The sequence below is a fragment of the Polyodon spathula genome, chromosome 4 (assembly GCF_017654505.1).
Source record: "Polyodon spathula isolate WHYD16114869_AA chromosome 4, ASM1765450v1, whole genome shotgun sequence".
In the NCBI taxonomy this organism is placed as follows: Eukaryota; Metazoa; Chordata; class Actinopteri; order Acipenseriformes; family Polyodontidae; genus Polyodon; species Polyodon spathula.
In genome coordinates this window covers 77646202-77673800 of record NC_054537.1, presented here as the reverse complement: position 1 = coordinate 77673800, position 27599 = coordinate 77646202, and the positions used below count along the sequence as shown (strand labels likewise).

General features: G+C 37.0%; 1 protein-coding gene across 1 annotated transcript in view; it reads right to left on the bottom strand.

Annotated features, from left to right (window-relative positions):
• Nucleotides 1–3405: 3405 nt before the first annotated feature.
• Nucleotides 3406–27599, bottom strand: part of LOC121314897 (sterile alpha motif domain-containing protein 12-like) — a 78327-nt gene continuing 54133 nt past the window's right edge. The window contains exon 5 of the mRNA XM_041248639.1: nucleotides 3406–3651. Within this exon, the coding sequence (XP_041104573.1) occupies nucleotides 3629–3651 (23 nt within the window). The 3' untranslated portion in view covers nucleotides 3406–3628. The remainder of the gene's footprint in view (nucleotides 3652–27599) is intronic.

Sequence of the window (27599 nt, the reverse complement as noted above, 5' to 3'; positions counted from 1 at the left end):
CATTCTGGTTCCCAAAAGTAATTGTAAACATTTAACCAGAAGGCTCACTTAACCACAACTTCTGCTTTCATGCCTGGCCTAAAATAACATTTTACTGTAAAGGTGAGGCATGCATTGAGTTGACCAGTGCAGTACACCATGTGCTTAGTACACAAAGTTTTCATCTTTTTAATACAGTAATTATTCCTAATATTGATCTACAATTATTTACATCTCTATCAGCCAGTTAGCCTTGTTATCCTATTTTACATCTCTTTTACAATACTAATACATTAAAAGTGTACTTGGACAGGTAGTAAAAAAAAACAAAAAAAAACAACCACAAACAAATCCGTAAAAACAGACATTTTCGTAGCACTGAAGCTTAGCGCTGCGTAAGCCATGGATTGTTGTGTTCAGACAAGGGAATGTCTCTTTGCGTCTTACTATTGCAAAAACAACAATAGAGCATCCTTTTCAGTTTCAACACCCATCAACTCCAAGGAAGATTATCGTGTGATCACTTTTACATTCTAGTGGTGTGAAGATCAGGTGGGGCAGACAGCAAAGGTGATTGATATAATTTTAATCACATTATCATCATGTTCCAATATCTTATACCATGTCTCCTTATGAAGGCTCACCTTTATTCAGGACCTCAAGGACTAAGACAACCTGCTCTATAAAAACTGTTTTATATTCAACCCTTTCAATGCTAAGTAACTATAGTCTTGGAAAAGTTTATCCTGCAAGAACTGTTGAATGAAAGGTTTTTTGGAATGTGTTGCTACAATTCAAGTTGGCTTCTTAGTAACCTGAGTAAGAATAGGGAATTCTGAGTGATAAAAACTGTGAATACAGTTCATGTTATTCTTGTTTGTGGAAATACCTGGAACCCACAGTCAAAAGAGGAACCAGCATCTGAGGATGAATTCATCTTTTTGTAATTTTTTAATGTAAATTTAGCATTCTCATATGAGATGGGAATTGATTACAGCTGGCCATGATGCAGCCAGAGAATAAATCCAAACATCATACTTACCCTGAACACTGGTTGGTCAATCCTGGGTCCAAACACTATAATGTGCTTAACTGTGAGTTTGTTTTGTGAAGGCTGACAGCACCTTCACAGAAATGATGTTTTTTTTTTTTTTTTTTTTTTTACTGTAAAGGTAAACATGCAGCCCTGTTTTAGTTTCTCAGTTTATATTATTAGGTTAGGCTAAACAAATACAACTTTCTGGTTGTCAATACGGGTAAAATACTTTATTTTACAGAACAACAAACAAGGCATATGTTACACTGTAAAATGCTGATGTAAAAAGAATGTTAAATGGATAAGGGCTGTTATAACAATCCTCGGCCAGGATGTAAACCCAAAATTATCATGAAAAAATAGATCATCAAAACCAATATGTTCATACTAAGTTTTATTATAATATAATAAGAGGTTGTCTAAGTACAGACCGATGGATAGGCGCCTCCAGATACAACTTGCTACTTTTGATAAGAATTGGATAAGCAGTTCTCGTCTCAAATGTGAAATATATAGATCTATAAAATGGCACCTACATTATATCCCCAGTTGCCATCGATTATAAGCCTGAACACTGAAAGGCATTCGCTAAAACATTTGTCTTTTTATATTTGTTTATCCACGATAATTTGTTAGAGAGAGGTTTAGATATTGTACAACTGATTAGATATCGTACCATTTTCATTACAATCCTTAAATGAATACATAAAATCTTCAGTTTGTGTGTAACAAAACAACAACAATAATGTACAGGGTGATTACAGTGTAAGTTTGCCACATCAACACACCATGTGTTGATGTAAACATACTTTCTAGTCACCCTGTATATAAAGCAGGGTGATTAGAAAGTACGTTTACATCAACACACGGTGTCCTAAAGCAAATCCATGTAGATGTTTCTGTATTTTACTTCATTCTGCTTCTGAAAAGCCTTTTTTTATAGACATTTCTGGGTGATGTGTGGGGCGGTACAGCTATCGGGTGCTGACAGGAGCTTGCAGCTTGTGAGTGTATAGTAAATGACATGTTAACTGACTAATGGGTAGCATGTTACGCCTACAGTAGTTCAAAACTTTTAAATCTCCCTAGACACCAGAATACTTTAATAATTAGAGTCAGTCTGACAATTTGATTGATTAAGGAGGCGCTGAACTGTGGAGGTATTTTTACACCCATTAAACATTTTAAATCAGACACCTGTCCTCTTTCCTTTTTTTTTATACTGCTCCAGTACAAAAGAGGATTAATATTTGTTATCTATCCTTTTTTCTTAGAAAAGCAGCAATGCTAGATATCCACATTAACACATCTTTTTTTTTAAATTATCCTCTTTGAATGTTGGGGTGCTTGTTTTGGTTTAATTGGGCATGGAGATGTTACACAGTGATGATTGTTGGTCTTCTAATAGAGTTTAAAACACATACAACTGTAACTGCACTGTTATTAAGGTAGCTTAGCATAGTTACAGCATTGTAAATATGTAGCAAAAATCTGTAGTAATACCCTTATAAAGGTTTACCCTGGTTTGCTATGTTTGTTCTTTATTATTTAAATCTGCTTTACCATATCTCTCTGTCTTTACAATGCTTACCTGTGCTTTACCATACTTTCACTGTGTTTATAATACACTGATATTTTTTTACTATGGGAAACCTTTATGAGGGTAATTATGTGATGTGATTCACAACTTGGTACTAACTAAGGTTTGATTAAGGTAATACTTTTCTCCCTTCACATACAGCAACACTAATGTAAACAGTGACAATAAAAATAAGCATAAAAATTAATACTATTTAAAAATGTAACATTGCAAACGTTCCCTGATTCCATGATTTTAAGGTATATTTAACCACTTTTTCAAAATCATCTAATTACAAGCAGCAATCTCTCTTTTTCTCAGGTATCATGGTAGCTGCTGCACTTAAATTTTATCTTTACTTCAGCCTTCATGCCACGCTGCACATTCACTCTATTAGCATCAGCACTGAAGGGGTTTGAGGTGCTGTGCTGCCTTCTTTACTACATGGGAAAAACAGGTGTACTTTTAACACAGGCTGGAATCACAGTGAACTTTCCCAACACTCATGGGTTTCAAGAAAAGCTGCAGACAGTCAGCTGATTTCACAACCAGAAAACAGTACTGGAAAGTAAAAAGTATCGAAAAAAGGCAAATATTCCTGATGCAATACAGGCAACAAGTGATTTACTGTAACATCTGGTATACTATCAGTATGCCTAAGTAAGCTTTGTAAGAAGTGTGTATGCCAGTGCTAAGACACACACACAATAATATATATATATATATATATATATATATATATATATATATATATATATATATATATATATATATATATATATATATATATATATAGAGAGAGAGAGAGAGAGAGAGAGAGAGAGAGAGAGAGAGAGATTATATATTATATATAAAGTGCTATTTTTTATTTGAAGTACAGTATACTAGTAAACAAAGGGACGCTTCCACTTCCACTTTTTGGAAACATCTCTTCAGACTTCATTTTTCTTCCATTTTCTTCCTTGAAGAGGCCACTTGCTTGTGATCTCGCGGAAGCGGCAGTCAGGTGGTTCTCTGCCTCTGGAATGGGGACACTACTGTGAACTCTCCAGCGAGGCTGTGAAGAGGAAACAGAGTGTGGTCTTAGCATATGCAAACCAAATTAATAAAAAAAAAAAAAAAAAAATGTTACACAGATGTGGACATTACATGCCTGGGATCACCTGTCTGAAAGAACAGCCTCTATAGATAAATATGCAAGAATTCAAACAACAGAGTAATTTCTGTGACAGAAAGACAATGATTCTTGGTGGTAAACCTCCCTCCCAACTGATGACGGCACTAAGTAACGGGAACAAAGTACTCTGGACTGCTTGGCCTGACACTTCATTCCAAGGGTTAAAAGGCAGTCGGTCATTTAGAAAAGGTGGCAGCACTTCGGTATATTAACTCATCAACCCTGAAGGGAAATGAAGTGGCAGCCACAGATTGGAGGAGCAGCTGCAATCATTTATCAAGGGGTCATGAGTAACAGTATACGTAGGGGACGGAGCGACACAATCTGTTCTTTCATTTTGGCTAATGAAAAAGAACCCGGAAGGACCTGTGTTTTGTGTATCCATATCGTGAGTGTCTGTTTGTTTTGTCTAAATGATACTTAGACGGCTAACATGTTCCGGAACTGTCGCCAGTGGCCAGCACACACCCGGAACTGCACTGCACTTGCATCACAAATAACTGTATTTGCACCACGTGCACTAATTCACACACTAACAGACTTTTGTATGTGTTTTGTGTTTCACGTGGGTGCACAATAAATGGGACCATTATTTCGGGACCAACCCGGGGATTACAAATTAAGTAATACACGCAGCTGTAAATGTATATTACCATCATTATTGTTTACTGTTTGTTTTGCCGTCAGGCACTGGACATGCAAACCCATTAAACAACCGTCCACCTGGATTATAATTGTCTGTCTGTTCATTGATCACTTGCACCTGCACACTGTTAACTACTTTGCCACACTCCTGCACAATATTTTAAGAAAGCCTAGATGTACAGTCTATTGATGTAAAAGTTACAACACATTATTTAAGATTATCAACTGAGAGGAGCGCCTTTTATCCTGGACACTTCAACAGATTGAGTTTCCAAACCAGCCGACCAAAAGTCTTCAAGTAACCGCTGTGTATAATTCCAGTTGCATTTTCCTTTCATGGATCTAAATTAATCGTAGAATTCAACTATTAATTATTTCGTTTGCACATCTTGTGTGTGGAAAAACTTTTAGTGAAACTTAATGAACTAACTATAAGTAATTTACCTCATATTATTTTTTATTTTTTAAAAAAGTAAACTTGCTATATTATTAATTTATAAACCATTAGTAAGCTTAATGTGACATATTATAAGTCTGCACCATTTCAGTTTAGGCTGTGTGTGTGTGTGTGTGAGCAAGTCGTATCATATTTCACTGGCCTGCCAGCTGCTTGAGAGAGCTTTGACTTGTGCTTAGAAACTAAGAGATTTACTTTCTGACTTTTGTGATTTCTGTTTAATATTTGAGAACTTAATACAATACTAATATTGATTAAACATTTCTTGTGTGTGCGCATGTATGTGTGAGCGTAGTAAATCCTTGAACTTGTAACAGTTTGTCAATTCAATATTTTTAATGAGAGAACTAAATCAACCTAGATAGGCTCTATTAAATATAGAATTGTTCTCACATCTCATCCATATGGGCTCTAACTTAACATGGTTTGAATTTTATTTTTTTTTTAATTTTATTTCCATTGCCATCACATTGCTTGTTTTGTTTACAGTGATGTACATTATGCGCCAATTGGATTGTCACGCGGGACTGATGCAGCCTAATTTGGACGCCTGAAAGCTCTCTGTATTGCAACTGAATTGGGGGACTGAGTGTAAGTGTCAATACAGGTTTATTTAACCTTGCATCCATGGAGATCACATCTTCAAATAAAGCAGGTTTTGCCTGCACAAGTATTTTACTTAATACAAATACATCAATAAATTAAAAAATAACAATAATATAATAATGGGACCTACAGGCAAGATTCACAGCTGACTGACAGTTACAAAACAAACACAGTCAGCTTTCTGTTACAGAAAATCCAGCTTCTTTAATTTTTCAAGAAAAGTCATAAATATTTATTTTAAATGTAAAATCTAGGATGCCTCTGAAGGACTTGAGAAATGACACAATGAAATAAAATAACAATTATATTAATAACAACAATAATTATTGTATTGTATAAATTATACTAACACCACATATTTTGCTCCCAGCATCTAGAAGTAGGAATTGTACAAATAAAAGACAGGACTTCATGCAAAGTCATGGATTGGTTTCTTGTGCTCCCTTCCTTAAATGCCAAAGGCTCAGCTTATTAAAATGCTATAACTCTGCTCTCCCAACTGCAATGAAAATGATTCAAACATACCATTTAAAATAACGGGGCACTACAGCTTGACTCCTGCAAGCAACCGGATTTACAACACAAATCAACTAAGGGTCCAAGAAAAATCAAACATTCTAATAAGTGAACAGGACATACAGCACAACCTGTATAAAAGCCTAAGCCTTTAAAATGGTGGGAGGAGGATGAAGTAGTACAAAGAGATCAGGCAAAAAATAAAACCATTGCAAGTGACACTGGGAACAGAGTTGATTAAGCAATTCCCATATCATTTTTACAAATCAGAACAGGAAGTCTGTATTGTTAACGGTATCTGAAATACTCAAAGTGTGGAATCAGTGAGAAAATAAACTTCTCGTGACGGCACTTGAAACAGTGAATTATTTTTAAAGATTCAACCCATACCGTTGTTAATCTATACTGGAATTTCAGGAGAAGGGTTGTTTTGGACTGTTTAGACTGGACCACCACAAGACAGTACAATAAACAGAAAACACAAAAATACTACAAGCATCACTTAGAACCATTGCTTATACTATATACAGCATATACAATAATGGCCTTTTCAGCTTTTTTTTTTTAAATGAAGGAATTTATTTTATTTTTTTACAGCACAACTAAATGTACAAATATTTTGGAACAGGAGAATGACTAAGTGTTACGTAAGAAAAAAGAAAACAGACACATTTAAATAAAATTATCATTGCACTGTAGCACTGTAGTCTACAAAGAGTGTGTCTACTTGATAGGTTTACAGATTGTAGATCTCCTGAGAATTTATACCTTTTACCTCATAACATTATCTCAAAAACAGCTTTGGCAGACTGGACCGGGGGGTGGGTAGTGTATGAAAGAATGCCTGTAAATGTAATGCATTATACAATAAAACTAGGACATTACTTTCTACAAAAATATATATTTTTTAAAAATCACCAAAGTGCCTTTGATACTACAGAGCTACTACACTACAGAACAAATAAAAGGACATATAAAACCTTCTAGTAAAAATCTCTATAAATAATATGGGCACATCATATTATGCGGTACGTGTCAGAATACATGTGATGGTGTTTGTATTATGTGTAATACATTTTAAATGATCTTGGATTTTTATCAAAGAAAAAACGCATGTGAAATAGAGAGGGCATACTAACTATAAATCATATTTATCTATCCTTCAAGAACCATTTAAGGGACTACAAGTTGCTACGTATTACTCTTGGTCATGTTTCGCAGTGCACACCACTGTCACAATTAGACATACACTATAACCATTTACAGACACACCCCTAATAAATAAATTACATTTAAAAAGTGTAGTGGAACCATGAAGTCAGTTTCTATCAAAATTGTTTAGCCTTGAGATTAAAGGTCTCAGACTTGTCATTGCATGATTCTAATCACCAGCAGTATCATCTGTAGTTGCACAAACAAGCAGGTAAAATGAGAAGATTAAGGACCAGTGCATACAGTACCTCCACTTTACATAAATCAGAAATCTAAAATTAGTGGAATATTTAAAAAACATTTTCCAAGTAAGAACCACCCCATACCACTGGCAGTGTCTGTAGCAATTCTTTAAGGCCTTTCAGAAAATTGTTTTCTGTTAATGACGAAGCACTTTGGATCCGAGTGTGCAAACACAAAAACTTATTGAATGTATGAAGACAACTGACAAAATACAATCCACATATCTGAATGCATAAACTTTTTGATTCCCATAGTTGTTCCTTAGCAACAGCTTTAAAAAATAAACAAACATATACCATTTATGCGACTGGTATGCTAACAGGATGCCATCATTTTGAGATCACCTCAGAAACCCACCACTGCTTGTTAGGGCACAACGTGTCTTTGGATAGGAGCAGCAAATTAGGTGCCTGAACCAAGGCAGCAAGGAAGCTCGGGATACTTTCCCGGGTGTGTCGTCCGCTCTCCTTTGGCGCAGAGCCATGGGGTGAGGACACAGCCACCTGTCTAAGAGAGGGTGATGGGGGAGAGTGCTGAGCAGGCTAACCTCTTCACAAGTTTCACAAAATTCACCAAGCTGTGATTAACCCGTACCTCCTGTGCATGCTCTAGCCCCAGGCAGGAACAGGCTCCTCCACAGGCAGACAGGCCTTACATGTCTCACAGGGCTTGAACCTGGGCATGATGTAAGGAGCAATCAATGTACTCTACAGTACAGGGTTGTACAGCTGTTGCCTCAATCTGTTTATCATTATATATACTATATATATATATATATATATATATATATATATATATATATATATATATATATATATATATCATCTCGACCGGGCGGGTCAAGACCTGAGTGGGACTTGTTTAGTACTGGACCGGTGACCTTGACACCGGTCGGTAGTGGGCTGGAACCGGTTCGGTAGAGGTACGGTACAGGGTTGGAACTGGGTCAATACAGGTGTGATGACTTTAGCACCAGGTCGGTACTGGTCCACCAGTTCACAGTCACTGTGGGTGGCAACGTACATGGACCACTGGCAAAACCACTCAGTCAGTATCAACACAAGACTGAGGGAAGCCTGCTTCTTATAATGGACTAACAGCCTTCGCAAAAAGCTGTCAACAAAATGTAATCAAGATACCGAGGTTGAAATTGCAAGCAAAAACAATGGAAACAAGTATCTCAGTCCTGCCCAGCAAGCTGCACTTGCTGCTGAGCACCACACTGCAGATAGGTCTGCGTGTGGTGTCTATAAAAACAGAAACAACACAATGAGAAGAGACTCTCAACAAAAAACAGTAATTAAACAATTACATGAATATAAAACGTCTTGTATAGTGCTGAAAAGCAAAAAGGCCGCAGCAGGGCGTAACTAGCAACAAGCTGTAGTGCACACAATACACGTAACAGAAAATTATTACAGCAATTACTTTAAATATCACATATAATTTGTGTAAACCACAAAAAATGTGAACTATATACAGACAGAAGCAAAAAGTACTTATATGAACAAGGCTCTTTGATCAGGTCAGTCTTGAAATGAAAAACTGGGCTGAGATCTGTGAGCGCAGTCCTTTTGATACCTCGGGGGTGAAGTGCTGACTGCGTCACAGGCTTGGTGAGCAGCTTTGGTATACAATTTTCAGGATTTGGGTCTTTAGGAGGTAAATACCCATTCAGTAATAGTTACATTTCATACTTGAAAGGGAACTGTTTTATGGCTTTTATTTCTGAGCGCTCTACCTGCCTTTAATGTTGTAATTAGCAACATTAAACCATCTCAGTTTCTTAATTTAATCGTGGAAAATGGTAACGACAAAACAAGCTCACATATTTTTCTACTTCTACATTCCTAAGACCACAGTGATGATCGCTTTCCCCTCGCTGCTTGGAGGTTGTAGTTACAACACTAAACCACCTGTTTCATAAAACAATGACATCACCATTGTTAAACAGAGACTCGACGTAAGTAAACAATTTAAGCATACAATATGTCAAGCTGCACACTACTTGTCTCAACATGAAACAACCACTTAAACACCCAATTTCAACTGCGTATTGGACTATTCAGAGAGCCCAAATGTATAAGGCATATTTATGTATACAGTAAGCTACAGTGTCCCCAAACCCCCACCTAAAAAGACCTAATAATATTCACAACCTGGGATTCTAAACTACTGTATAGAATTGCTAAAAAGTGCATAAACTGGGTCCAGTAAGCTGCAGCTTCCACTATACCCGTGGTTTACAATTGGAACATTAATAAGATGGGTTCGCTAAACCGTGGACTACCAATGGAATTTATTATTCCTTGCTATTAGGCTGATATGTACTTCTTTCTAATCAACGTTATTACTTTGCAAAAAAGTAGCTAATAAACCTTGGTTTTTTCGAAGCCATTCGAACATGTTTAACTAAAACGGCTATGGTGGTATATGCTACACCGTATGGTGTTGCTGTAGTTTGCAATGACAGTGCAAGTTTCTGAAGATCACAGAGGCTATAGTATCAGCGGGACTTGGGAATCCATGTATGCACACAACAAGGGATTTTATTTTGCGGCAAAGCAACGTGGAAGAGAGCCTAAATAAATAATTATAAGTATTATTTTAACAGAGGCCTGTGCCTCGGGAGCTTCATAGCTGGCTATGGCCTTGGCCATGTTATTTTAGCTCCTTCCTTAATTTTGACAGAAGAGGAGAAAAAGATAAGCAATGTATAAAGGAGCCAATTGTGGTTTTTCAACATAAAACAAATATATATATATATATATATATATATATATCAAAGTAAAACACTTTTATCATTTGGTACAATATGCATGGGGAGCATGTTCAATAGCATTTTATTACAATTGGTCAGCAAACATGGAATCACAATGTGATGGCATTGAAAACACAATAACAAATTTAACCACAACATACATATGGTACAGATGTACCACAACCCTCATTCACATTATTTAAAAGTTGAATAACTTCTTGGAAAATCATAAATAAGTAGGTCACATATATTCAAATTCAGTGCAGGAACTTTTGTGAATGAATATCCTTGCCAGGTTTTATCACAATTAGAAGACTGGTTCTACATCTATTTATGTGGGTCATAAAGCATTTCCAAGTACCTCTGCTAAATACCTTACAATGGAATAAAAAACCTCATGGGGAATAATAACATGCCCAGCTTGTGTACAACCTTGATCACTTCAATTTTCAACCTTCCTTTCATTTGAAAGCATATGATTCAATCAGAGGTTATTGTTCAAACTCGTAAAAAATTTAGTTCTATTCAGATGCCTCCTCACTAGCTCAAAATGCTGAGAGAAAAAGGCTTCATGGGCCAGGATATATTCTTCAACAGCAGGCAAACATAAGATCAGGAGCTGACAGAAACACTTGCATTTTAATTTAAATAGGCAAAAGAAACCAACTTTACAATACTAATGTACAGAATTGGTCAGATTCTCAAAGCTATTTGCTCCAATCATCATTAGCATTTTTTTTTCTGTAATGAAACTACAATTCTGAGAAACAATTTAGGCCTACATTAAATGTAATTGTTTGATCACTTTATTGTGCAAATTACGTTTCGGAGTAAACAGCTTTGCTCTTTCTTTTTTTAATGCAATTTGGACGTTCATTATTTTGTCTGACAGGTATTTGATAGAAGTACAAGGAGCATAATTTAAAAACATTTCTTAATTTTTTAAAAAGGCACTTTTTTCTACTCAAAGTAGTTACACCACCATCAAAAGCATACCAGAACATTGAAGCCGAGACCTTTCTATAATTACTAAAAAGCGATAATCTCTGAAATTATTGCCGGACATAAATCAGATGTGGGAGGATTAATGTTCTGCTCTTATTAACCAATTAAACAGATATAAATTTCACAATTACTGATATGCCCTTGAGCAGATATTAGGGGCTGGCAATATTCCAATGACCAGTGGAATGTCTTGAACCCAGAATCTGATCTTGCTTAATGAAAAGGTATAAGGGGCCCTTCACTATAATTGCAAGATATTTCTCAAGCTAATGCTTTTATAAAGTAAAAAAATATCTTCAATGCTGTGCTATTCGCTGTGTTTATCTCAAATGTTTGTTCACAAAAGAACCACACTAGAGATGCATTCATTAATCTATTATGATCACCATGTTTTTTTGTTTTTTTTCCCCCAAACCCCAATAAAACATTTATTGCCCTGATGCCCTATTCAGAGCCATAAAAACCTTGTGTATATCATATATAACAAGCACATGCTGGTTTTCAGTTGTATGTGAAGGTCTCCCTTTTTCTTGCTTCTTTCTTTTTAATATTAAGGTTTTCTCAATGAGCATGTATGATTTTAGTTGTATTTGAAGACTTTCAATGAAGAATCTCCACATATTTGGTTGTTGACTGCACCTCTAATATTTTATAGAAATATGATTTAAAACATGATATATATACCAGCTTTATAAGAACTAATGTTGTCAGCTTCTCCCCTGCCTCTTCTGTCTGCATTATTTCATGGTGGCTGCTACTGGAATCACAGGAGACATAGCAGTTGCTCCTTGTAGGAAGCATTTGAAACATGCACACCAAATAACCATTTTAGCCTTTACACTGTACCTGGCGCAATTTTCAGAATTGTTGGACAAAGTACAAGTTATAACGGTTGGATAGTATACAACAGCTCTGAAGTTGCCAAATACATACATATATATATATATATATATATATATATATATATATATATATATATATATATATATATATATATATATATATATATTTTTTTTTTTTTTAAAGGGTAAAACACAGTTTTCCTATTCATCACGGAACATGCTATGTCTACCAACTGATATCTGGTAGTTGAAGTAAGCAATTACTAGGAAATCAAAGCATGCATGAACCTGTTTTTTATTTGAATCACAGTATTTGCATTGTGTTCTACTCTTCTGTGTGCTTACAAAACTGCTGCACCAAATGAGACTATATGCTTGTCTATTCTATTTACATATTTCTACTCGCATATTTTACATGCTGTCATGTATTAAGTTGTCTTCAACTAAGTCCTACAATTTGCTGCTATTATAGTTATATATATATAATATATATAATATATATATAGAGATATTATATATATACTAATATATATATATATATATATATATTATTAACATTGGTAACCTTGGCAGGTTCTAACTTAAAATTGTAGTAGATCAGTAGTAAAATAAATCTCCTGCCACGTATAATGTATAAACCAAATTTCAATTGAATAAATGGTTTTCTACATATATTTAAAACTTTGTGTGAAACATTTATTCACTATATCAAGTCACGTCGGGAAATGCGTCCTTTCGTAAATTTAAAGAAAGAGGATGTGATTAGTATTGTGAAAGAAACATAATTTACTGTAAAAGAGTTCTTATCAAACGCCTACACTCTAATGTTTTTTTTTTTTCTAATTACAAACCCTATTTTACCAAACAACAAACCCATTACTTTGAACATGATGAGAAATCTAATTGACTGACATGACAGTTGTCTCATGGATTAACATATCCACCCACTTGTACACTTCTTTTTGTTTAAATCAGTTTGTCTATGGGTACATTTTTGTTTTTTTAAACTCCTTCAACCTAAATTTAAAATATCATCAAATACCCTCCTTTTCTTTGATATTCTAACACAGAAACTGAACATGTTATATTGTTGAGCTTTTACGCAACAAGAACAGAATTACAGTAAATCTTGCTAATGGTACATAAATGGCCACAAACCAGACTTTAAACGAAAATCTGACCAATTACCTTGTGGATACCACAGTTGTTTAAAGGTCAGGAGACTAACAGGTTGTAGTCTTGAATCAGTTTACTCAGCCTCAATTTAATTCCAAAATGAATACTCTGTATCAAATGTTATGGAAAATGGATTTTGTAATGACAGTTTGAGTGCTTTTTACTGATCAAGAGCAGTGTAAATCCTTTTAAACTTATCAATAGGTTAAATTACTGCTGTGATTATTGCATTGTCTTTGTTTAGATTCTAGAAACCACTGTGGGAAATTCCAGCATTGACCAAAACTGGTTTGTCCTGATCAGAGGTGGTAGTGTGCTGGTTTTAGATGTATCATGTTGGTCCTAATGCTGGTTGAAGATCTGGTTAATCTTGTTCAAGAAAAAATAAAAATAAATTGTCTGTTTCTTTCTAAAGTTATGCATAATTTCTGTGTACCTTTTTAAATACCTGCTGAGGAAATAAGTGTTCCAATTCCCAACTGTTGCTTGGTCACCAGTTTACCAATAGGAATTTCGGCAAGGAATTTACAAGTTATACTGACCTTGTTTTAAGTGACATGATCATACAGACAGTATATTCAGTCATTGTCATCACATCCACAACACATGGCAATTAAAGTTTGGATGCAAACAGAGAAATTGACCGGACAAGAAATATTTTTGTTTTCTCTTGGAAATTATAGTGTGGGATGACTGACCATTTAATATGGAAAATATGAAGACACAGGAACTCCCTTGAAATCACTATCTGTCAGATCTACATGTATTTTTTATAAATTATTTTATATTTAAAGACATTTCTGATATTATTTGTTCATACACCAAAACACATCATTAAGTTAAGATGTTTTAGGAAAAACCTACGATTTTAAAGTGTGACCAAATCACCATATATCAATGCCATATTCATACGTTCATTTATCCAGTGCCTATATTTCCATTTCCAAACTCATACCTCAATAGATCTTTACAACTCCAATCTTATCATAAAACACACAATAATGCACATGCATGAGTTTGTTAGTGAAAGACAGCTTGTTAAATGAGTGCAAACAAGCCTCAATTATGGAGCAATGCAGTAATCAGTCACACGGTAGACATATTTTAGAACAGCTCTTCAAAATACCCCCTTTTTTTTAAACAGATGTCAACCAGAAAGCAACCTACTTTATACAATGTACATATTAAGTAATTCATGGCATACATCTTCTATGGAACCTTCTCAGAAACCCCTTACAAATACCAAATGGTTTATGTATTACAGGTACTTTTACCTCCATTAAAAAGGGATTCATTATCAGTAGTGCTACCATTTCAGCGCTCCGTTTTCACTTCAGTGCTGACAGATTTTCTTGTTTCACATTGTGTTACAGTCTTTTGCTGGTAATTGCGGTTGGCACAACAGGGATTTCTATATACCACTGCCAGGTTGAGGCGTCTCAGTCAAGACAAGGAGTTAATGTTTACTGTATGAATGTCTGACTGTGTTTCTTCATCTATTCCATTTGTGCACTCATTCCATGGCATCAGAGATAAAAGATCGCCAGTGCCAGAGGAATTCCACATTGGATAAACCACAGATTTTAAAACGACTCCCACCTCCAGTGTTGTCTAATGCATCTGGATATTTAGGACAACCTCAAAAGACCACATCAATCACAAAATTGGAACTCAAGCACATAACTAGAATGCACATTTTAAAACTGGGTGTGAGTTATAACAAGAGACACAAGTAACACCTGAAAAAGTTCATATAAGTACTCAACGATGTGGCTACATTTCTCTAGTCACTGTATGTAAGCTTAACAGTTTTATTATGACCCCCCCTGCAAAGTGGATATAAAGGCTGTGTATTTACTGTATGTCACATGTTACATATTTCCATACATCCATATTATACTTGGTATTAACATTTAGCATAATTTATTGAGAATATCAGATTCTGAGTACCGGTATACACAGTGGTGCCTGTCTGTCCCTACATCCGTCCATCTGTATGTCACATAGGTTTGCCACCTTTTCCACAGACCAAACCCGGAACATATTTCTGTCAGCCTAGGTCTATCAAAACTGAAATACACTGTAATACAGTTTAACAGAATACCACCAGATCTAGGTACAATAATCATGCAGTATACACAGTATTATACAGTTGATATTTCTCTCAATCAAACTTGCAAGCCAGAAAAATAGTATCATGGTACATTAGAGGCTAATTTTACCTGAGACAAGTAGCAGTGGTGATGAGTAATGCCATGGTAAGTTAATGCAATTTCTGAAGCAACGATGTGTGGCGGGTTACCTCGCCCCTTTGTGTATTATGTATTATTTTGTTGTATTATTATTTATATGTGCTGTTTATTTAAAAACATGCTGTTTTATTATAATTATTGTTTGACAGCCTGTATGGGGTTAAAATGCCCCATCCAGATAAAATCGTGAGAATGTTTGATCAACGGCAAGTGCTTATTTTTTCTCTTCTAACAAAGTGACCGTTAAGATTAAAAACGGTACAAAAACACACAAGCAAAAATCTAAAAGAAACAATCTCTCTCTCTCTCTCTCTCTCTCTCTCTCTCTCTCTCTCTCTCTCTCTCTCTCTCTCTCTCTCTCATTAAAACTCATCATTTAGAAAATATATAAAATAGTACCTCCACAGTGTGAACACAGATTCAAGCACAGCCTGTCCTAAGCAAAGGGCGAGGCGTTACAATAAATAAAATAAATCCCAATAAAATTATACGGGGATATTCTGTGGCATGTCCAATTTATCTGTCAGCACGTTTTCTAACAAAAACAGCCCAGGAGAGTGACGGAACACTTTAATAAGCGTGTCAATCAGGTAGTAATTACTTAAATAATTAACTTCAAATTGAAGCTAAACTACCTCTCCTGGATCTCATTGTCCCACCTGCTACATTCATGTATTTAATCACATGCAGATCAATGTAATGTAAAGCACCCAGAGATGATTAACACAAGCAAGAAAAGTATCAACATTACAATTAAATACCAATAATGACATCACCATATCAACTTGGATTTTTAAGTTCAGGGTGAAGGATTCTCAGACCTAAAATCCCAACAGTCCTGAATCACAAATCAACTCAGTACTGTACTGGATAGTTTACATCACGTGGATATGTTCGTTGTCCCCAGCATTATAAAAATGTCATATCACTGACATCCAATGCCAATAAAAGAATGGTTAGAATTCACGCATCAGCTAATACTTCTGACCATTACATTAAAATAGACTGCATTTGACTTTACATCAGGTGTTTGTGGGAGACAGCTGGAGGGGATGGAACTGCAAGCAAAATGAAAGAAAGATCTATTGCTTTACATGCTGGATGCACAATATACAGGAGCCTCAAAGTGAAAATCTAGCGAGGACAACGATATTCTACTTCATTGTTAACACTGAACTAAATTGCACTTCACTTTACTATTTGCAGTCGTTTGTATACCAGATCATGGCAGACAGGCAGGCCGGCAATGTAAAATCTATAAACTAGGCCAGCAAGCCAAAGATACATTTTTTGTACAAATCACAATATAAAAAGTGGCCTTCTCACACTATTTGACAGTAAAAGCTAAAGCAAATGTAAGACAGGGTTTTTTAAAAAGGAGGAGCTGTTAGTTTTTGAATTTAAAAAAAACAAAACAGTGGAAAATATATAACCCTGCCCCTGCCAGAAATATGCCAGCTGACCTTGGTAGCAGTTATAAAAAATAAAAAAAACCTTTTAAACCTACTGGTAATTACAGCTTTTGAATTCTCCTAACTTGAAACCCCTTGTTAACATTGGTATGTCACCCTGTTACAATTAATGTCATGCTATAGTACCAAACTCCTGCACTGCTATCCGCGCACTGTGTACAGTAAGGAAATTAAAAAGCAGAAGACATGTATTCAGGCTTCCAATTAACACCTTATTTTCTTTTTACGCTTAAGCAAACCTGTCCTTTGTCAGCAAGGGAGACATTTATCATTGTTTCAGTTCACAGCTTACACAATAAGTTCAATATAAAATATATTAAAGAAAATAAAATAAAAAGCATTCTGTCAAACCAAAGACTCATGGGTAACACTGACGTAAAACCTGAAATATTACAATTTTAAATATATTTAGCAACATTTCATGGCACACATGGTTCCCTTTTTAGTTTGTTTGAAAGTAAACCACTACATCACTTTGTCTCAAACCAAAATGTATTTAGAAAAAAGGCCTTATCTTGGTGGTAAATCAGACATTTAAACTGTTGCAGTCTAAATGTCCAGTTTTATAGGTTATTTACGATACATAGTAAAATTTAACCATTACTTATGGGTGTTTACCTTCTAAAGGCACCGAAACCTGAATACCAAAGCTGCTTGGACGGGCCTGTGACGCAGTAATGGCCTGCCCCTGAGAACATAAATGGACTGCGTGCACAGATCTTATCGTCATTTTTCCTTCAAGCCTGCTGCAATCATGGACACACCGACATTGAAGGCTAATGGTTACATTTCTATTTCAGGGAACCAGAGTTATGATAATAACCTAGCGTTCCCTTTCAAGTATGAAATGTAACAATTAGTTAATGGGTGAGTATATCAAAGCTGCCGCAAGGCAAAGTTTGCAGAATGACTGGAATGTTACAAGGCTAAGCAGAAGCTGCCTTGTGCGCTCCCATTAGGAACCCCAGTAACAAGTAAAAATATGACGGAGAACTCACCTTTATGCCTGTGTTGTAAGGAATGACTTGGAAGCCACCCTTAACACTCTAGTTCTAAAGCCAGAGTTTTGAAGATCCAAGACATTCAGTCTTTAGAACCTAGTAAAGGTATGGGGAATAGCCCATAACTCCGCACTCCATATGTCCTTGACATAAAGCCCACAAAGTTGCCATGCCCCTTGTGGAATAAGCAATGAGCTTTTCTGGGAGGGGGCAAGTTGGCTTGCTCATAGGCAGTCCTAACTATGTCTTCTATCCATTTGGATAGCCTCTGTTTAGACAGGGCTTGACCACGGGACTTCGTCCCATAGCAGACAAAACTAGTTTGGACTAAAAAACCCTGCTGTCAAACCAGGCCTGCAGAGGGCACATGCGAAAGAGACCCAATTGAAGGGTCTGGGAAGCTGCTGCCATCAAGCCTAGAAGTCTCTGGAACATCACTACTGTGAGTGCTCTGTTGAGCTGAAAGAGCTCCAAACAGGCACTATTCTCTGCACTGTCGTCCGACAGAGTGGACAGCATGGACCGGGAGTCCAAGCACACTCGCAGATAGGAGGCTGTCTGAAAAGGTGTGAGCTGTCTCTTTGTAGGATTTAATAACAGGGCTTGTGACTGGAGGGATGAGGGATCAAGGGAGGGTTTTTTTAAGATGTAGATGTTGGTGATTTTGAAGCAGGTGGTAAAGTCATCAACAGAGACAGAGGAAGGTGGAAGGGGGGAGTAAGGTGGAGAAGGTAGAGAAACATTTACAGGGATTGTTATAAAAGACTGAATGATACAGTGGAAGTGGGACCATTTGGCAGACGTGAGTGTAGAAGAGAAGGAAGAGAGGAGAAAGCGATAGAGATCCAAGGCAGCAGGGAGGTTTTGTTCCATTTCATTTCAACAGAGCGCAGTTCAGTATGCAACCATTCACATTCATTTATTGTCTGTTGGTATACTCAATGTTTTTTTCACTAAGCCATCGTAATTCTATTTACATGCTTCCCTCTGTTTGCTCTAATGCAGTCACTTGGCAGAACAGAAACACCTTTCTTGGAAAGTGTTCACGTGTTTCGCCAAACAGTCCATTTGGTCCATTTCACACTGAAGAAAAAGATTATGCCTGCGTCTACGTCAGACAAAAGTTATCCTTAAAATCCCCATGTACAAAAATGAATGGGACTATTTTCTGGCTTTTAAGTCATAATGTGTATTTTTACCACTAGAAGTGCCCTAAAATAAGTGATGAGCTACAGTACTGTGCAAAAGTTTTAGGCAGGTGTGAAAAAATGCTGTAAAGTAAGAATGCTTTCAAAAATAGACATGTTAATAGATTATATTTATCAACTACCTAAATGCAAAGTGAGTGAACAGAAGAAAAATCTACATCAAATCCATATTTGGTGTGACCACCCTTTGCCTTCAAAACAGCATCAATTCTTCTAGGTACACTTGCACAAAGTCAAGGATTTTGTAGGCATATAGTCAGGTGTATGATTAAACAATTATACCAAACAGGTGCTAATGATCATCAATTCAATATGTACGTTGAAACACAATCATTAACTGAAACAGAAACAGCTGTGTAGGAGGAATAAAACTGGGTGAGGAACAGCCAAACTCAGCTAACAAGGTGAGGTTGCTGAAGCAGTTTACTGTCAAAAGTCATACACCATGGCAAGACTGAGCACAGCAACAAGACACAATGTAGTTATACTGCATCAGCAAGGTCTCTCCCAGGCAGAAATTTCAAGGCAGACAGGGGTTTCCAGATGTGCTGGTCAAGCTCTTTTGAAGAAGCACAAAGAAACGGGCAACGTTGAGGACCATAGACGCAGTGGTCAGCCAAGGAAACTTACTGCAGCAGATGAAAGACACATCATGCTTACTTCCCTTCACAATCGGAAGATGTCCAGCAATGCCATCAGCTCAGAATTGGCAGAAAACAGTGGGACCCTGGTACACCCATCTACTGTCTGGAGAAGTCTGGTCAGAAGTGGCCTTCATGGGAGACTTGCGGCCAAAAAGCCATACATCCAATGTGGAAACAAGGCCAAGCGACTCAACTATGCATGAAAACACAGGAACTAGGGTGCAGAAAAATGGCAGCAGGTGCTCTGGACTGATGAGTCAAAATTTGGCTGTAGCAGAAGGCAGTTTGTTCGCCGAAGGGCTGGACAGCGGTACACGAATGAGTGTCTACAGGCAACAGTGAAGCATGGTGGAGGTTTCTTGCAAGTTTGGGGCTGCATTTCTGCAAATGGAGTTGGGGATTTGGTCAGAATTAATGGTCTCCTCAATGCTGAGAAGAACAGGCAGACACTTATCCATCATGCAATACCATCAGAGAGGCATCTGATTGGCCCCAAATTTATTCTGCAGCTAGACAACGACCCCAAACATACAGCGAAAGTCATTAAGAACTATCTTCAGCGTAAAGAAGAACAAGGAGTCCTGGAAGTGATGGTATTGTCCCCACAGAGCCCTGATCTCAACATCATAGAGTCTGTCTGGGATTACATGAAGAGAGAGAAGCAACTGAGGCTGCCTAAATCCACAGAAGAACTGTGGTTAGTTCTCCAAGATGTTTGGGCCAACCTACCTGTCGAGTTCCTTCAAAAACTGTGTGCAAGTGTACCTAGAAGAATTGATGCTGTTTTGAAGGCAAAGGGTGGTCACACCAAATATGGATTTGATTTAGATTTTTCTTCTGTTCACTCACTTTGCATTTAGTTAATTGATAAATATAATCTATTAACATGTCTATTTTGAAAGCATTCTTACTTTACAGCATTTTTTCACACCTGCCTAAAACTTTTGCACAGTACTGTATGTACTATTCATATTTGAGGGGGAAAAAAGAAATCTGCATACTTGTTACAGATACTCATTTAAACCATTACTTGTTACAACCCTATTATTCAACTCATTTACAACTTCAGCTTCATGTTTACACAAGTCACTTGACCTCCCTGAACATCTCACCACTTAAGTGTGCATTGTCTAAGTGTATATCCTGCCTAGGCCTATTAAAATCCAATATCCAAAACCATTATCATGCTGCATCACTAAATTTACCCAGTTTAAGTATAATGTTGTAAGTTTGTATTCCCATTTTACTCTACAGTGGTAACACTTTTTATACCGTTAACTGAGCACGTACATTGTGAACGGATGTAAATGGGCTCAGGAATGAGGCCCCCCCCCAAAAAAAAAACCCCAGACTTTTCATTAAAAGACTATAAAGGTCTATGATGTGCTAAAATCAATACAGCTTTTGTTAAAGGTACATCATAATGATTTCTGGATGATTTTCAACAATGGCAATTAGATGTAGATGTGTGAACTGAAGACACTGAATTAAGTTTTCAGAATGAATATGGTAAATTGTCTGTGACTTACATACAGCACTTAAGTACAAATTATTTCCATTTAATTCCTGAATATCACTGTGCAAGGTTTACCATTTAATGTACATTTAAATACGTTATAAACCGATGGCACTGTGTTTTCTTATTCAAGTAAAATAACTGTTAGCCTGAGTTAAGCAAAGCCTCAAAAAAACGGTAAAAAAAATGGACTGTACCATAATTCATTTTGTTACAGGTACAGTAATAATAAGAACTGGGATCGCAGATCACCAAACCGCTTAAATGTATAAATATTCATGAAAAATAAGTTGTACACTTAAGTGGGTTAGACTGTATCAGATCAAAAGAGTGGGAATAAATTCTGGACCTGTCAGAATTTCCTTGTTAGCAAATCTACAATGTGCCTGTAGATCAGAGCTGACAAGCTTTTGAGTGTTTACATTTACAGATGATGCTTTTTGGAGTCTGGCAAAGGGATAACAAACCCTCAACTCAATTAAATCAAATATACATCAAGTATACATTCAGAAATTCTTCTAACCTGACCTTTTCAAAACTAAACAGTGACCCCTCTGGACACATTAGTCAGACACTGCAATGACAGACTTATTATTACCTGCTTACACAATCAGCCTACTGTACAGGAGACCATTATGACTGATGTGCTAGCCAAAAAGAAATATAATGAATATGCTAGTACAGAGCAGTGGGCTCAGTTTAGGATTTTGAACTGGCCAAAATGATCAACTAGTTGACAGCTGGCAGACTTGATCAACTTATAGCCCTCTGGTAAAGGCTTCAGCAGGACTTTATTGCTGCATTTTTCAGCACTGGGAATCATCTTGCATCTCATTAACCAACTATTCTTAGGGTTAATCCTTGAATAACCACAAATGGATGGTTGATGCATGACAGAGGGCTTCCCCAGTGCTAGAAAATGCTCCAATAAAATCCAGCCGTAATATCCCAGCGGGACATAAGCTGATCAAATCGACCCCTTAGGCTCTTATGTCTTATCTTGTTTGAAGTTATGGATGAATCACGAAGCAACATTGCCACCTGCAATACCTAGGCACATATAAAAAGCTACTTAGATGATATTTTTTTTTACTTGTTATTTTTACTACGTTTTACTAGTCTAAGGCAGCGGTTGTCATGCTGAAAGAAAACCCATAAAAAGCCATGTATATATGCAACATAAATATAATGAACCTTCGTTGTAAATCCCCCTCCTAATCTGTGAGGGCGCTAAGCAAGGGCAGAGTTCTTTGGACGGGATGACTTGACAGTTCTTTCCCGGGGTCGGGAAGTCGATCAGTCTAGAAAAAGGCGAGACTCTGTTGCAAGAACGTATTGACCTGGAAGGGAAACAACGTAGCAGTCGCAGATTGTAAAGGCAGCTGTATTCGTTTACCAAGGGGTCATGCGTGTCAGCATATAAGGGGGCGAGGAATTGTAATCTGTTCCTTCGCTTGGTTTGTGAACTTGAACCTGAAGGACTGTGAGAGACACAATAGCCACTGCTGAAATAAACCTGTGTTTTAAGAATATTCATGAGTGTTCTGTACCACAATCACTAATTCACACACTAAACTGACTTGTGTATGTGTTTTGTATTTTGTGTGGCGATATAATAACGGGACTATTATTTCGGGACCAGCCCAGGGATTATAAATGTAAGTAATACCAGCATTATTATTTACTGTTTGTTTCGCCAACAAGCACTGGACATAAAAATAAATAAAACAAACCTTTTCATCTGGATTACAATTATCTGTCTGTTCTTTAATCACCTGCACCTGCACACTATCAACCACTTTGCCACAAGAGATTACAGTATAAAGAAAAACAAATATGAATAACCAAACAACCATGGAAAAGTAAGTATTAAAAGTAATTAACAAAACGTATTTAAAACAGAGTGATATTCAAAGTGCACATTTTATTAGTAATGATTTCCAAATCCCTCACATGGTATAATTGCTCCCCAGCATCTCTCCCGTCAGTTGACTATAGATTTCTGAACACCTCATGGTTTCATGCCATTTTAAATTCAGGTTGTTTTCATAACGATAATACCATTATAAATCCGCCCTCCCCCTCCCCTCCCCTCAGCTGATAAACAACTTGACGCACACATGACCTAAACCAATTCACAGCAGGCTAGGACAGAATTACAATTGGACTGCATTTTCCCATTACTGTATGCATATGCTATAAAAGTAATACCCTTTGTCTGTCAGGAGCATGCAGTGGGGCTCCAGCTGCTGGAGTGTGATGGGAAAATTAATGAAATGAAATGTGGGATCTTATTTAATCACACCTGGTGCTTCAATCTCATATTGGCATCAAGCTGTTCCACCGTGTCAAATTGTGGTTTGTGGGAGAAAATAGATGAACTATTGCTGCACCAGAAAGAGAAAAATAACCAGGAGATATGTTAATCATAACCTTTACCACATAAATGTGTTCAAGGGGCAAAGCTGCAGTACCAGTTGAACTACTCACTCCTCTATTATTAATATTAACTTTTAAACTGCGTTTTTGTGGGATACTCAACAAGATGTAAACCTTATCGTATTGTAAACAAAAACATGGCTAAACGTTTACTTAATAATTAATATTTTATAAAAACGCACTTGACAGTGGCAGTTGCATGAAGACACAGTAATACTGCTCTCCCAAAGAAGTGATGCAGATCTGCGTTTCCCAAACTGTAGGTTGCTAAAGGTCCCAAGGTGGGTCTCTGAAAAGGGTACAGTTAGTACATACAAATGTATTTGTTCATCAGTGTAAAAGGACAGTATTTGTTATTAATAAACGATCGCTAGATTTTTCTTTTTTACAAATAATCTGTTTAAAAAAAAAACAACTCCCCTTATGCAATGGATTTAACCACAAATACACTGCATCATATTATTAGGAAACCTATCAGCAAACTCATCAAAAAAAGTTTAAAAAAAAGATTTTGCTCAATTTCCTGATTAAAAAAAAAAAAAAAAAAAAATCAGCCTCTCTTCGTATTGCAAAAGCAAAGCAACCCTTTACAGACATTGAGAAGCTGATGTTATTACTGGTCTCAGTGTGGACAATGACATAATGCCAGGTAAGGAGGCTGCACAAAAAAATCCAATGTGTCAAAAAATACTGTGCAAAGGAAAGACTAATTGAAGACATGCCAGATGATAGAGGTTTATAGCTGAATGAACGGCTTTGCTCTCCTAATTGATTCTGCACAATGGTAAGCATTTGTAAAGGCACTGTAATACTCCTGCATTTGATTGAAACAGTGATTACGCTGTATTCATGTGTGTGGTAGGGTAGTGTCACCGGCAAGGCTGTTTCTTTCAGGGAGAGAGACTCAGACGGGAGAAGCTGCAGGTTAAGCGCTACTGTGCACGTTTATCACACAGAACAAGACAAACAAAAACAGCGGTGCGGGGCACTCCAGAAGTGGCAATGCTGGCAGCGGTGCGGGGCACTCCAGAAGTGGCAACGCTGGCAGCGGTGCGGGGCACTCCAGAAGTGGCAACGCTGGCAGCGGTGCGGGGCACTCCAGAAGTGGCAACGCTGGCAGCGGTGCGGGGCACTCCAGAAGTGGCAACGCTGGCAGCGGTGCGGGGCACTCCAGAAGTGGCAACGCTGGCAGCGGTGCGGGGCACTCCAGAAGTGGCAACGCTGGCAGCGGTGCGGGGCACTCCAGAAGTGGCAACGCTGGCAGCGGTGTGGGGCTCTCCCCACAGGCGACGGACCAACTTGAGGCCTCACTGCAGAAGTAGGCCTGGTAGAGGGGGTCTACCCATGGGCACTCCTAGAAGCCGTGCCCAAAGTCCCCACATAATCCACACACGGGTGCCCCTTCTGTATCTAACCGGCGCTGCTGTTCGACCAAGCTTTTTCTTTTTTTTAACGAAAACTACAATTATTGTCTGAGTCTCCAGGGGAGCTATCCCACTCTTACACCAACTGGGGTAGGGTAGCATCACTGGCAAGGCTGTTTCCTTCAGGGATACAGACTCAGATGGGAGAAGCTCAAGTTAGGTCTGCATCAGTTTTCCTACAGCAGTAAAACACTTTGTGATTTTTATTAGAGCTTCATTTATTAAGTGTTTTGTACATTTTCAACCTGACCCCTTTGTTAGTAAGTGGCATAATGACTGCTTCAGAGGTACAGCAGTTTATATGTAGCCACCTAAATAAATAGTGAGAATATTGTTAGAATTAATGCTATTAGGCCTATTACTGTTTAATTAATCAATACTTGGTGGCAGTGGGTGCAGAGAACGCTTTTAGTTTGAAATGATTTTCAAATTGGAAAAAGACAACTGACAAATATAGCAATCACCAAAAAAGTGGGTGTGAAATAACACTGATTAATTAATTATTAAAAGCGCAAAAATATTTTTTCAAGAAAATCTTGGTGGTACACAAAAACCCATGTCCATAACAATAAACACAAACTCATTATATAGCACATAAAACAGGACTAACAGGCATACAACCCATGTGCTGCTGTCATTGCAACCCACGTGCACTGGTTAATTTCCAATACAGGTTAATTTCTCCTCCAACACTGGCTTTTTTCATTCCATTCTCCCAACCCCCATACATGAACACAGGGCATCCAAGCATTGAGAAGATACATCTCAGAGGACCTCTCCTGTATAGACAACTTCAAATAATACATTAAAAGTAATTTATACTGGTGCAGCATTTTAATCTAAAATATTCTCCAGACAATGCAAAGAAGGTTATGCTTGGCTAGTTGTCTAATAGCTGAATGGAGAATACTGCTGCAGATTTCTAAAATAACATTTCTGCTCAGATGGTGTACACCATGTAATTACTATTGGTGATTTTCTTTCAATATCTCTTGCTTTATTTTCAATTGGAACATTTAGTTAAAAATAATTCCTATTTCCCCAAATCCCTCAATCTGGATTCTTATATGTAATAAATGAGGCTTGAACACAGAGAAAAATCTGCTTTGTGTGGCATCTTGTTTTCTTCTATTTCACTATTTTACCTGTTTCTTATCTACTGTTATGTGTCTACTCTTGACAGTTGCTGATGCTCTTATATATATATATATATATATATATATATATATATATATATATATATATATATATATTATTTATTTTTTTTTTTTTTTTCCAGGTGGACCGCTGTCTTCACTCAGAAAAAAATTAATTTGAAGGATCGCATGCTTGATTTTAATATTGGTTATGTTATGTTTAAAACTGACTACAGTTCAACATTTTCAGTATGCACTAGAAGGTTGCTATAGTGCTGACAGAGTGTGCGGAAAAAAACCCCCAAAAAACAGTAAATCAGTAAAGATCTCTTTACTTACTCGTGTGGCTCTAATATTATTCCTACCTAGGTCAGTAATGCCTGGGGGTTATTTTGCAGATGACAAGTACTGTACAAACAGGGATAAAGAAACTGCCCTCAGCATAGTTGGTATACTGTAAAACAATGACCAAATGTAATTCACACCATCACAATCATTACCATTGATTGAGCTCATAAACATGACTGGATAGACATGGAGAATAATCTACCTTCTCACCCTCAGAAGAGAAGTCAAAACTCTTTAGTTTTTGGTAATGCTGTCCCTACCACTCTTTCTTTGGATAATTACAGGGCTTTAGTGTGCAGTTCTGCCAGAACAAACTTTTACATAACAGATGGGGCCTACTCAATAAATCACCCAAAGAAAATAACTCGTAAACCAAGAAAACTACAGCTGGCACAAGCCCAGAATATTCTCCAGACAGAAGTCAAATATTGTTTTAGAATTATACTTCGTGGCACTGACATACAGCAAAGAGAAATTGCATGTTTTTATTATACATTACTGTCGTGCTAACAAGCCTTGTGCTAGGATATCAGCAACTATGTTTTTACTTTGAGATTTACTGAAAAGTAAATGTATTCTCCATAAGTACATTATACCGTCACAGACCATGCAACAAAATACCCTGCAATACCGAAGTAATTAAGACGTACTGCGAGCAGAATTGTTTTGACAACTCTATCACAGAAGCATCCATCATCTATGAGGTTGTAGAGAATAATAGGAAAAAACTCTCTTTACCACAAAGGAATCAATACTAAATCTTCTAGAGCTAAGATTGCTATATTTGAGGCTTGACTATATTGATGCATTGTATGGAAACCAGAAAAGCACACTGTTAACTATAGGCATTTATATTACCGGAGACACAACAGGCTAATTCATCTGCCTCGGTTTAGGTCAGAAGTCAGGTTTGGTGGTCTCAAAC